At 41.1% G+C, this 12,958-nt stretch overlaps 1 protein-coding gene across 1 annotated transcript; it reads right to left on the minus strand.

Annotated features, from left to right (window-relative positions):
* Positions 1-516: 516 nt before the first annotated feature.
* Positions 517-12,648, minus strand: LOC103738612 (zinc finger protein 709-like). The gene is made up of 4 exons (XM_008838692.3): positions 12,561-12,648; positions 3,358-3,484; positions 3,106-3,166; positions 517-2,484 (listed from the first exon to the last, which is right to left on the minus strand). The coding sequence occupies exons 1-4, from the start codon at positions 12,561-12,563 to the stop codon at positions 675-677; spliced, it is 2,001 nt and encodes a 666-aa protein (XP_008836914.1). The 5' UTR covers positions 12,564-12,648; the 3' UTR covers positions 517-674.
* Between the last annotated feature and the right edge of the window lie 310 nt (positions 12,649-12,958).

Genomic DNA, 12,958 nt, shown 5'->3' on the forward strand with positions numbered 1-12,958 from the left:
ACTTTGATTTTATATTTCTAGGGATTTTCTGCCATGAATTGATAGTCAAAGAACACTGTGCTGTGTAACTGCTCTATGATGTAATTTCAATTGTAACATTTAAAGGCATTATTCACACTCAAAGGATTTTTAGGCACAATGGATTTCTCCAAGTAATTGAAAGAACTATGAAATCTAAAGGACTTTTCCACATTGTTTACAAAGATTGGGGTTCCCCCCCAAGTATGAGTTCTTTTGTGCCTTTTATAACAAGGCTCTCAAAAGCCTTTACCACATACTTTACATTCCTATGGTTTTTCACTAGTATGATTTTTTTTTTTTTAAATGTAATGGACGATAACTATGACATCTAAAGACTTTACTACACTCTTTAAAGTTTTAAAGTATGGATTATTTCAGGTCACTGAAGGTAAGTGTGATGTCTAAAAGGTTTACCACATTATTCAGACTCATAGGGTTTTTTCTAGTATGAAGTTTTGAAAATAACTTGGCATCCAAAGAGTTTACATTCAGAGGTTTTTTTTTTGTATTATCAAATTTTTTCATGTTTTCGAAGATTACTGTGATGTGTAAAGGCTTTATCACATATTTTATATTCATAAGACTTTCTCTAGTATGAATTCTTTCAAGTGACTGAAGATAATGGTGACAAAGGCTTTACACACAATTTACATCTATTGGAATTTTTTTCCAGTATGATACTTTTCATGTTTTTTAAGATAACGATGACATGTAAAAGCTTTACCACACTGTTTACAGTCATACTGCTTTTCTAGGGTATGAATATTTTCATGCCTTCGAAGATCACTGTAACATCTAAAGGCCTTACCACATCGTTTACATTCATGAGGTTTTTCTCCAGTATGAATTTTTTCATGTTTTTGAAGATAACTGTGATGTGTAAAGGCTTTACCACATTTTTTACATTCATAAGGTTTTTCTCCAGAATGAATTTTTTCATGTATATGAAGACTATTGTGTCTTGTAAAAGCTTTACCACACTGTTTACATTCATAGTGTTTTTCACCAGTATGAATATTTTCATGTTTTCGAAGATCACTGTGATGTGTAAAGGCTTTACCACATAGTTTACATTCATAGGGTTTTTCTCCAGTATGAATTTTTTCATGTGACTGAAGATTATAGTATTCTCTAAAGGTTTTGCCACATTGTTTACATTCATATGGTTTTTCTCCAGTATGGATTTTTTCATGTCTGTGAAGATAACGGTGATATCTAAAGGCTTTTCCACATTGTTGACATTCAAAGGGTTTCTCTCCATTATGAATTTTTCCATGACTTTGAACATGAGAATCGTATCTAAAGACTTTACCACATGGTTTATATTCCTTGGGTTTTTCTCCAGTATGAAGTTTTTCATGTAACTTTAGACTACTGTGCCAGCTAAAGGTCTTTCCGCACTGCTTACATGTATAGGGTTTTTCTCCACTATGATTTTTTTCATGTACTTGAAGTGTAGTGTGATATCTAAAGGCTTTACCACACTGTTTACAATCATAGCATTTTTCTCCAGTATGAATTTTTTGATGTCTTTGAAGATTACTGCGACTTGTAAAGTCTTTTCCACATTGTTTACATTCATAGGGTTTGGCTCCAGTATGAATTCTTTCGTGTCTTTGAAGTTGGCTGTAACGTCTAAAGGCTTTACCACATTGTTTACATTCCTTGGATTTTACTACAATATGATTTTTTTCATGTCTCTGAAGATTACCATCATGTCTAAAGGCTCTACCACATTGCTTACATTCCTTAGGTTTTTCTCCAGTGTGAATTCTTTCATGTACTTTAAGGTTATTGAGTTGTCTAAAGGCCTTACCACATCGTTTACATTCATAGGGTTTTTCATCACTATGAATTCTTTCATGTAACTGTAAGGAACTAGGAAATCTAAAGGCTTTATTACATTGCTTACATTCATAGGGTTTTTCACCACTATGAATTCTTTTATGTCCTAGAAGAGAAGTGGAGGAACACAGATATTTACCACATATATTACACTGGTAATATTTTCTTAGAGTTTGAGTTTCTCCAAGTGTGTTACATGAATTCACATCAGCAGAGGTCTTTCTACATTTCTTGTATTGATAAAACTTCTTTGCACTTTGCATTTCTTGATGTATTCCCAATGAACTTGGTAGTCCACAAGGTTGTAAAGAAGTCTTTAGTTCAGAAGATCCATTCACAGTGTGAGTTCTCATATGTCTTTGACAGCTTGTGAGAGAGTTAGAGTTCTGTGGCTTGGTTCCATACTCCTCATGCTCATATGGTTTATGTTGAGAGTGAGAAGTAGGATGGTTATTAAAGGGTGAATGACTCATGGAAACCTTTTCACGCACACTGTGTCCACATGGTGTTCTCTCATTAGAAATTTTCATGCTCATAGTGGCATTTGCTATGCACATGGAAGTTTCTCCATCCTGACGATCTTCTTTATGCTCACAGATTGTCTTAATCATGGAACGTCTGTAAAAACAGCAAGTGTATTAGTAAGAGTCGATTTATTACTGAATATTTATTACAAGATGCAGGTCATACACCATTCCAAAAATCAGTTAAAGTATATGTCTTCTGCCATATTTGAATGGTCTGAAACTAAACGGAATGATGATTCGACAATATGTCTCCCACACAGGGATGATAAAAAGAAAACACGAATAGCATTCTTACACTGAAGTACAAGTTACAAGTCATAATGATGAATAAATTTAAAGTTATGCTTATTTGTTTGTTAATTTAGAGATAATCACATTAAAATTCCTTAATTGGGGGAGAGTAGAGATGGCTTGGCAGTTAAGCTCAGTTGCTGCTCTTCTAGAATACCAGAGTTCAATTGCCAACATCCACTTTCGGTGGCCCACAATTTCTTTTAATTCCAGCTCCATGAGTCCAACACCATTTCTGGTATCTTTGGGCACCCCCACACAAGTTTGTGTATACATACCTACCCCCTCACCCACATGCCCCCCCCACACAACACAAAGAAACACACACACACACACACACACACACACACACACACTAAAAAGTAAATCTTAAGAAAACTCCTTTATAGGAAATTTGCTTCCATATTTGTATATAAATTACCTTAGATTTCTTCCAGATCTCTTATAACGGTCTTCAATATTCTGGTCTTCCCATTTGTGGCCTAAAATGTAGTCAAACAAAATTTATGATGAATTAGAAATGAGTGAAAAATTAATTTCTAGCTCCAATGAATGCTGACTCATGACTGATTCGTACACCACATTTATCCCTTTCAGTATTTCAAATCACAGATGATCAATACACAGAAACACTTGTTGCCTAATTTATGAGGTGAAGATATTATATTTTTACCGATAGCAGTGAGGTTCCTGCAGGTTTCTAGCATCACATCTCTGAAGAGTTTCTTCTGAGACAGGTTCAACAAGGCCCACTCTTCCTGGGTGAAGTCCACAGCAACGTCTTCAAACATCACAGAATCCTAAACATTCCATAGACTCAATTGATAACATGTTCATATAATTCTGTGCTAACCAGACCTTTCTTCCAAGACTCATTGTGGGATTTTGAAAGGAAAGAGTGCCTCAGAAACATTCTTCTCATTACTGGGCCCAAGGCATAGGTTGTGCTGCTGCTCTGCCCCAATTCTCTTTCTACAATGCATTTCTACTTCCTATCTTGAGAAAGTTCTACCACTTAATGTGGTACACTGTCAACATTATTAGTATGCAAGAACCTGCTTGTCCTTAGAAACTCCTACTCACAGTGTTTAGGTTTTGATGGCATGAAGAAATTTAATATTTTAATAGAGATTGCATGAACAGTCACTCATCATAATGATTTCTACAAACTTTATGGCAGTTTATGAACACCTGTCCTCATTCTGAAAGTCTATTAATCTGTTCTAAACTCACAGAGCTAACTAGAACATCAGTCCCTTGCTGCAAAGAATAATAGGGTCTAAGTGCAATGAGCTTGCTGGTGTGCACAATTTTACACATGCTGTCACGACTTGTTAAAATAGGAAATGAGCCCATTCTATGTGCTTACAGAAGAAATCATTTACAGCTGTAAGCACAAATTTAATCAAGTAACAAATATTATACATGATCATATTTAGGAAGCTAAAAATATTCTTGAATTTTTTGATAATTATTTTTTTAACAGAGCATAGTGTGGGGGCTTATTTACAGAGGAGTGGGCACCCCCCATTTACAGCTGCACTGGAAAGTCCACACTCAAATATAGCTCCTGTGACTTCCCGACAGCCACAAAATATTCTTGAATTTTATGAGTAATGTCAAGTGAGACTGTAGCAAGTATAAAGATACCATGTGCTTAGAATTCAGCAGGCCAGTTATGTGGACACATGTGTGTAGTCACTGCTGCATCAAAGGAGGAGATAGAAGGTTCACCTGAGTCCAGGAGTCCAAGTCAGCCTATGCAACAGAGCAAAACACCCACCTCCAGATAAAGGGAGTGAGGAAGCAGGAGAATGAGGCAGAGAGGAAGAAAGGGACGGTAAGCAGGGAGCAGGAAGAAGCCTGCTGTCACTACATTCATGCCTTCATTATTATACTTTCAGAAATTTCCTGAATCTCAAAACTGACATTTTGAAGTCATCAAATATTGTTTTTCCAAACTAATGAGGCATAACAAATGTCTAGGAATTATCAAAGTCTCATGAACCATCGTGGCACATGCTTTTAATCCCAGTATTCCAAAGGCAAGAGGCAGGTGGATATGTCTGAGTTTGAGGCCAGCCTGGTCTACAAAGCTCAAGTTACAGGCTAGCCAAGGCTACATAGTGAGTCTCTCTCTCTCTCTCTCTCTCTCTCTCTCTCTCTCTCTCTCTCTCTCAGAAGTCTTATTAACAACACAGTGATGTTTTGCTAACACACTACAAGAACTTACAAACTACAAGGTAAAGACAAAAGGTCAAAATGAAAATGCAATTTCCACACCTGAAAGATCAAGCCCATGAATTGTCTATCAAGGTGGCTCAACAGGTAAAAGACTTGGCCACACAAATTTGAAAGCTGAATTTGATCCCTGAAACCCATGGAAAAGTCAAAGCAGAGAGTAGACGTCACAACGTATTCCTCTAACAAGTGTGACACAGATGTTCTCATATATAAACACACTCTATACACAGTAACAAAAATTTAAAAACTGGGCTGGAGAGATGGCTCAGCAATTAAGAGCACTAGCTGCTCTTGCAGAGGACCTGGGCTCAGTTCCCAGTATCCATATGATGGTTAACAACCGTCCTTAACTCAAGGTCCAGTGGCTCTGACGCCCTCTTCTGACCTCCATGGGCATTGTACAACTGCAGGCAATACACTCATACACATAAAAAATAAAAATATTTTTTAAAATTTAAAACTTCAAATCAGGCCACCAGCACTTGTAGCCTGATCCTTAGAGACACATGCCAGTCTGCACACACATCTGCAAACTAATTCTTAGATCAATGGTGCCCTATAGGCACTCTCAAGACAAATAAGCTCTTTAATTCCTGTCTCAAAAAAATGACCCAAACTTTACCACTGATCTGAGAGAAACAGCTGGTCAGGCCTTTGCTCCCCCAGAAGACTTCTCCACATTACCAATTCAAAGCTAGTATCTTTCTCAATCTCACCGCCAGGTCAGCCCAGCTTACCATCGAGGCACTCAACACGTGGCTCCAAAATGAAACCGGGTTTCACTTTTATGAGACAGAAACTCACTGTTCTAAATGGGATGCCATGTCTTAGATCTGAGTCAAGTCCATATCAGATAACCGGGAGATCTGTCACACATACAGCTGCCTTTTCACTGATGCCACACATCATTGGCACCTCAGATGGGTTGTACAATCTCCATTCCCTAACTGACCTGAGGGAAAGACTCACGACTGGTATGAATTTGAACCTTCGACCTTCTCAGGTGACTTTTCATGGGCAGATGAACAAATGCCTATCACAACAACTAGGGAAACAACAATAATCTAAAGAAATGATTCTACCCAAGTCTAGTGAATGAGCGAATGAACTGCAGCTGCTTATAGGAGAATGGGCGAGGGCTTACTTACAGAGCCATGGCTGGCAGAGAGGCAGTGTATCAATTAAAAACCCCACCTTAGGATGGGTAACAGCTCACACCAGCTCCACCTGGAGGTTTGTGAACAGCTACTGTGCAACTTCCAGAGAGGAAGCATCTTCAGTATCTGCAGAGTTTCTATGTTAATGTTTATTGTCCATACAACATTGGTGAAGGGCACTGGGAATCTTGCTTCAAGAGATTCCTGAGCTTCCACGGCTTACTTTTTAAAATACCTATTTTATTTTTGGTTCTGTGTATGTGTGTGAGGCTGAGTTATGTCATGTTCCCTTGAGGACAGAAGAGGATGTCAGATTCCCTGGAACTACAGTGATGAGTAGTTGTGAGCCCCAGACATGTAGGTTGGGAACCTAATTCAATTTCTGGAAGAACAGCAAGCACTGCTAAATTGCTGACCCATCTCTCCAGCCCCCTAAGTTTACTTTTTGAGTATTACAAGTCTCCCTATTTCCTTTAAAAGAAAATACTAATTTAGAAGAAATTCTTACGTGGCACTCCATTCCTTCCTCCAGATCTTAGATTTTTTTTTTTTTTTCCTGGCTAATTTTCTGACAGGTCCTGTGAGGCCCTGCCTTTTTGTTCTGTGCTTCTGGTGACTTCTGACACAAAAATATAACAATGTAATAGGGAAGACACTCACTTAGCCTGCCCTGCAAGATGTTACACTGCTCAAAAGCCTGTTCAGCCAATTTATACCATTCCCACGAGACGTCCCTGTGAACTCAACAAGTTAGCCTGAGTAGGAATGTTTGATTCCATCAGTCAAGACAGTCCATTTGACAGGCCACCAGGGGATGTGCTGCTCCTCTGCCTTAGATGGAAATGGATGCTTGTGTGTTTACACGTTCCAAGCTTGTGACACCAAAAATTCTAATAAAAAATAGTACAGGCTGAGGCTATATGTTCAGGAAGCTAGAGTGATCACCATCAATCAATGCTGAGTTTTCTGAAGGTGTTGCAGGAGTTTATGAAATGTCAGTTTTGTCATAAGGAAGGTCTGGATGGAAAGCTCATGGTACTCTGGCTCAAGGTATGCAGGTCATCAAGGGAGAGTCTAACAAGAGCCACTTAGGAAGTCAAATGACCCCAACATCTCTGCTTAACTATGAGAAAATAGAAATCAGAAAGAGCATTCACAAGAACTTCAAAGAACTTACCATTCACACTACTGATGATTTTAGCAGTGCTTTAACAATGCTGAGCACATGCTCCAGGAAAAGCTGGGCCCATTTATGTGTATATCCATCACTCAAAGGTGAATAACATTTAAGGTTTTTTGAAGCAAAGATCGAAGACTGTACAATAAAGCTACCTGTAATGCACTCTCCCACTTAATATTGTTTTAGAATTCCTTGAATACATTATGTCAAGAAAGGAACAAAGCTGTAAGATTAAGAATCAGGACTGTTGACTTACGCCTGTAATCCCAGCACATAAAAGGTGAGTTCCAGGTCAGCCTGGGCTAAAGAGTGACGCCCTTTAAACCACAACTCCCAACCCCTAAAAAATATTATTTAAAAGGTATTCATTTGAGTGAAGAGACAATCTACAGAATGGGAAAAAAAACTTTACCAGTTATACTTCTCACAGAGGGTTAGTAAATAGAATATACAAAGAACTAAAATAACTAAACACGAAAAATACAAAAAACTCAGTGCAAAATGGTACAAGGAACCGAACAGGGAGTCCTCTAAAGACGAAACCCAGATGGCTGAGAAATATTTTTTAAAATGTACATCATTAGGGAAATGCAAATTAAAAACACTTTGAGATTTCATCTTACCCTTGTCAGAATGGCAAAGATTGTACTGAATGTATTAGGAAAGTAGAAATAAAGAGTGACTTTGAAATGAAACTAGAAACTTGATGTGACACTGTGTGAAGTAGATAGGTAGATAAGAAACTAAGTTGTAACCTAGGAATTTATTAGGAATTTAGAAATTAGAAATTAAAGATGAATATTAACTCTGCAAACTCTGAAACCAAATTGAACATTGCTGTGACACTGTGTGAAGTAGAAGCTAAGTCGTAACCTAGCAACCAAGCAGAACCTATGTGAGTTGAGTGCCTGTGTGTTGGTGATAAGTGACCACATGGTGTGAGCCATATCTCAAGAAACCGCTGAAGTTACTGACGTAAGTCAGAAGGACTCCAGCCAAAAAAGAAACATATAAAATCTGGCAGCTCAAAGATTCCTTCGATGCTTGGGTACACGAGACTCTGAATCCATGGGCCTCATCCGGGCACATCACCCAAGACCAGAGACCAGCCTGAACTCTGCCCAAAGCTCTGCCCGAGACCAGACCAGACCGGAGCCTTGCCTGCCACGACCAGACGTGATCAGAACCTACGAGAGACAGCTTCAAAGCCAGGAGAGTGCACCGATCATGGCGGACTAGAGAACCTCTTGACATGGAGTGCCTGAAGGCTTAACCTCTGGAAGGTACTCCAAGAGACTTCGGGACTCTTAACTGCTAGAGGACTGGGTTTCCCTTTGAGTGTTTGTATTGATGTGTGTTTGTTATGCTTTGACCTAGTAAACGCATAATGCAATCAAACAGTCATGTGTGAGAATCTCTTCTGTCCGTTGCGCCTGTCCTAAGCTCTCCCGAGAAACAGTGACACATGTTGGATGTCACACTCAAGCCATGACACACTCTAGATGTCACACACAGGCCAGTGGCTTGAGACACATTCAGGACAGTTACTGTCAAGTAACTGCCCCATTCAGGACAAAGATCCAAAAAACAAACACAACAAATGCTGGTGAGGATGTCGAGAAGAGGGAACTTTCATGCACTGCTGGTGGGAGTGCAAACTGCAGTCGCTATGGAAATCAGGGTGAAGAGTCCTCAAAAAGTTAGAAATTGATCTACATATGATCCAACCGTATCACTCTTAGGCATATACCAAAAGACTTTATACCTTACTACAAAAGTACCTGTTCACTGCTGCCCATTGAATAATAGCCAGACACTAGAAATAACCGAGATGTCCATCAACTGGTGAATGGATAATGAAGGTGTGATACCTATACACAATGGAATATTACTGATCTCCTAAAAAACCAAATTATGAAATTTTCAGGTAAATGGATGGAACTGGAAACGATTATCCTGAGTGACGGAACGCAGATGAAGAGGACGTCTCATGGCTAGAGGCTAGCTTTGAAATCTGAAATATGCACATTTTAATTTGAAATTCCAGAGAAGTCAGGAAATAATAAATGGTCATGGAGAAGGCCTGGGGGTGGTGTGGGTATCCTGGGCGGGGGGTTGGGAGAATGCAATGATATAAAGAAGGAAAGGGGAATGATAAAGGAGAAAAGGCTAAATGGGGTGGGGTTGGGAAGGCAGGAGAGAGGGACTATGAGGAAGGCCTTTAGAAAAACCCATATGGAAACCTAGCAGTACAGAAGCTTCTTAAAGTATATGTATATACATTACAAAGTGATTAAAAGAAGTTACCATATAACAGGCGAACAACTGCCTCCACTAGATACCATTTCCTAACAAAATAAGACCCCAGTGCCAGGAATGGAATGCCTTTCCTGAGTTGTTGACCAGGGGTCCCTTAGACTCTCAAACAGTACTGTTCATTCTCCTGTTCTTGGTTACCCACCCCTACTGCTGAAGACCCTGCATACATGAGCTGTAGAACAAAAAGGAGAAATCAAGCTGGCACTGACTTTAAAGCCTCATCTCTCCTGGCTGGCTTTCATAGTGCTGGAAGGTGCTATGTATGCTATCAGAAGAAAAAAATAATCTTCAACCTTACCCATCTGTGAATCCTGTGTACTACAGGAATTGGCCTGGCAAGATATGCCCTTTGGTGCAATAGTTACATGAATATTAAGGGAATAACCAACCACTCTTTTATTGGATTTAAGGTATACTTTGTAAGATGGAACCCATATCTGACATTGGTATCAGGCCTAGGAACCTGAGACTAGATAGGTCATAGGGCATAGGGAGAGCCCAATATTATTTCTGCTAAATAGTTACAGCATTAAACTCACTCCTAATGACTTATTTTATACCCATAGATCAATGCATCTCAACTCTCACCATAGATGTTTTCTTATGCAGCAAATGGTGATTAACACAGAGACCCACAACTGGCCAATATGCAGAGAAGAGGCTGCAGAGTACTTATGCCTGAATAGGACACCTATATCAAAGGCTCAGGGATCATTCAAAGGCTCACAAATCATTTTGAAAGAGGGGAGCAAAGATTTTAAAAGCCATAGGTGGTTCACAAGGAAATAGTTTTCTAGACAGCTGTTCAGTTATTCATATGAACTCACAGTAACGGTGAGAGCATGCACAAATCCCATGCAAGCTCAAACCAGGCCAAATCCCAGGGCAGACATGGGAAAGTGTGTAAAAACCTCAACTCTACCCCAGGAACTACTGGCAACCGAAGACTGCTGGTAGGGGGACAGTCCGTCTCTTTCAAGGATATGAATTTTGGTAGGTTAACCAGTGAAGGCCTATTGGGGCATATTAAATTAGGAGGGAGGCAGTAATAGGAGGCACAGAAGGAGAGGGGATCTAAATACCAAAATACATTGTATGACAATCACAAAAATTCAATTAAATTTTTTTTCAAAACAGAGTGTGTAGTGTTTTCACAGATGACCTAAGTTCAATTCCCAGCAGCAACAATAGGCTACTTACAATAATGTAAAACTCTGTTATGGAAATCAGGTAGTCTAGAGGTCAAGCACTACTCAGAGGGTTGAAAAACTCATTTTCTTTATGCTAACAGATGTGGAGTAGTTAACACTGAAATTCTGGGACTCAAGTTAGAGAAATCCAGTTTTTAAGGTCTCCCAGGTCATTATCTTAACTGCTACAACACTGGTAGATTGAAGTTACAACCTACCCGACTACCAAAACAGATGCTTACATGACCCAAGGCCACAGTGGTGAAATTCCTTCTACAGGTGCACTGACAGAAACAGATATTAAGGGTAGGGGTTCAAACACTCCTTACACCAAAATCATTGCTGGCCTCTTGAATACTGGATAATCGCAAATGGGGGCTCTACCAGATAACTGTGGGATTCATTTCTCAAGATAGTGCTAAGGTGTTTGGTGTTCTCCTTTTTATTAAGCATTCATAAAACCACTACTAGGTGAGTACTATGCCCTAAATATAAAACGAGTCATTAACCAATTAAAAACAATACCGGACATACATAAAAGAAACAGTAAATGCATGGGGGTATTTATTTTCCTGTTTAACTCCAGTCCCAAGGGGATCATATCCTCTAATCTCCATGGGCACCTAACACCCTACAGCACATATACAAATATTTAAAAGTAACATAACTTACAAAATAAAAACCTGGGAAGGAGTTTTATTTGGAGTGAGGATAAGTGAGATAGAGAGGAAAGGATGGAAGGGAGGGAGGCTGGGAGAGGGTAAGGGAGGGGAGCATGGGAGGACAAGAGGGGTCTGATGAGCCTCTTCAGAGAAAGTCCACAGAGCAATCCTCAGAGGAACGCTACAAAACAATCTCCTGAGCTAGCTCAAGAACAAAGGAAACACCAGACTTCTAAGTTTCCAGGAGGGCCTGAAGTTTCACATGATATGAAACATAACTTACACAACAAAGAGCATGCAAGAACCAGGTTGCAAAATTTAAGGGCTGTCAAGTCACAACAGCACAGGCGCTTTCTTAACTGCCCGGAGAGAGCAGCAGGGAGCTGCAGCAGTCAAGGTTTATTTCAGAGGGAGAGAAAGCAAACGTGGAAAGGAAGGACGCACTGCGGAGTGGAGGGCGCACAGAGCCGAGGGGGCTGCAAGGGGCTTCCTCTACTGTGCGGACTGTGAGTCCTGGGCCACATCTCTCCTCCCCTGCCCCGCCCTGGGCCCAGAGTGGTTCCTTCCTGGAACAGTCGAGACTTACACTTAAATACTTTTTACCCCCAATTCAGTGTTACATTACATGCATGAAGAACCTCATCATCATGGATACACCAGATAGATTTACTAGCAGTATGGAAAGGGTGTGTGCACCTGTTATTCAGAGAGATTTACAGGGGGTCACCGAACCTGCCCGGACCGGCTGCTATCTTCCCACCCGGTCCTTCCTCTTCCCTACACAGCCTGCCTATCCCCCACCCAGCTGCAAGCCTTCTGTCCTTCCCCAGTGTTCCCGACCTTAACTTTTAGACTACTGTTCACTAACACTTGTCCACACATCACAACAGCACGATCCCGCGCTCTGGACAGTCCTGACCCTGAAGCTGCGCGCGCAGGCGGAGCCTCCAGCTCACCGCACAGACAGCCGAGCCGGAGCCCAGGTACAGACTAGACAGCACAGGACTGCCGGTCCGACTGCCTGCCGAGCGCCGCCCCAGCTCCGGGGATCCCACACAGCCTGCTTTGGCGGCTCCACCCGCCACTCCTCGCCGTCCTGCCCCACCCCGCACCCCCTCGCTCACCATGGCGGGGAAGCTCTCCCGCGTTCTCCGCCCAGCTCTCAGCGGCGCTGACAGCAGCAGCAGTGCCAACCCCCTAAGCCTGGGAGCGGAAACCGCAGGAAATGGAGACCGAAAAGGCCCGCCTCCTGCCGCCTACTGGCACTTCTCATTGGACAGCACAACCGGAAGCCCTGATTAGCTTAGGTCAACCCTGTTGCCGGGATGACTTCAGGGGCTGAAATGATGGAAAAGCACAGCTTGCCCTAGCTTTGGCTTCCCCTCCTGGCACAGACCTGGCCCAACTCCCTAGAGATCTGGTTTTCAGCAGAACTTGCTCCTGGCCTGGTAAAGCAGCTACTTAGTAAACCCAGTAGGCACTGCCTGTTCTTCCTCAAGGGACAGGGTCTCTTATATGCAGT

Source organism: Nannospalax galili, unplaced genomic scaffold (assembly GCF_000622305.1).
Source record: "Nannospalax galili isolate Female #2095 unplaced genomic scaffold, S.galili_v1.0 scaffold1519, whole genome shotgun sequence".
NCBI lineage: Eukaryota > Metazoa > Chordata > Mammalia > Rodentia > Spalacidae > Nannospalax > Nannospalax galili.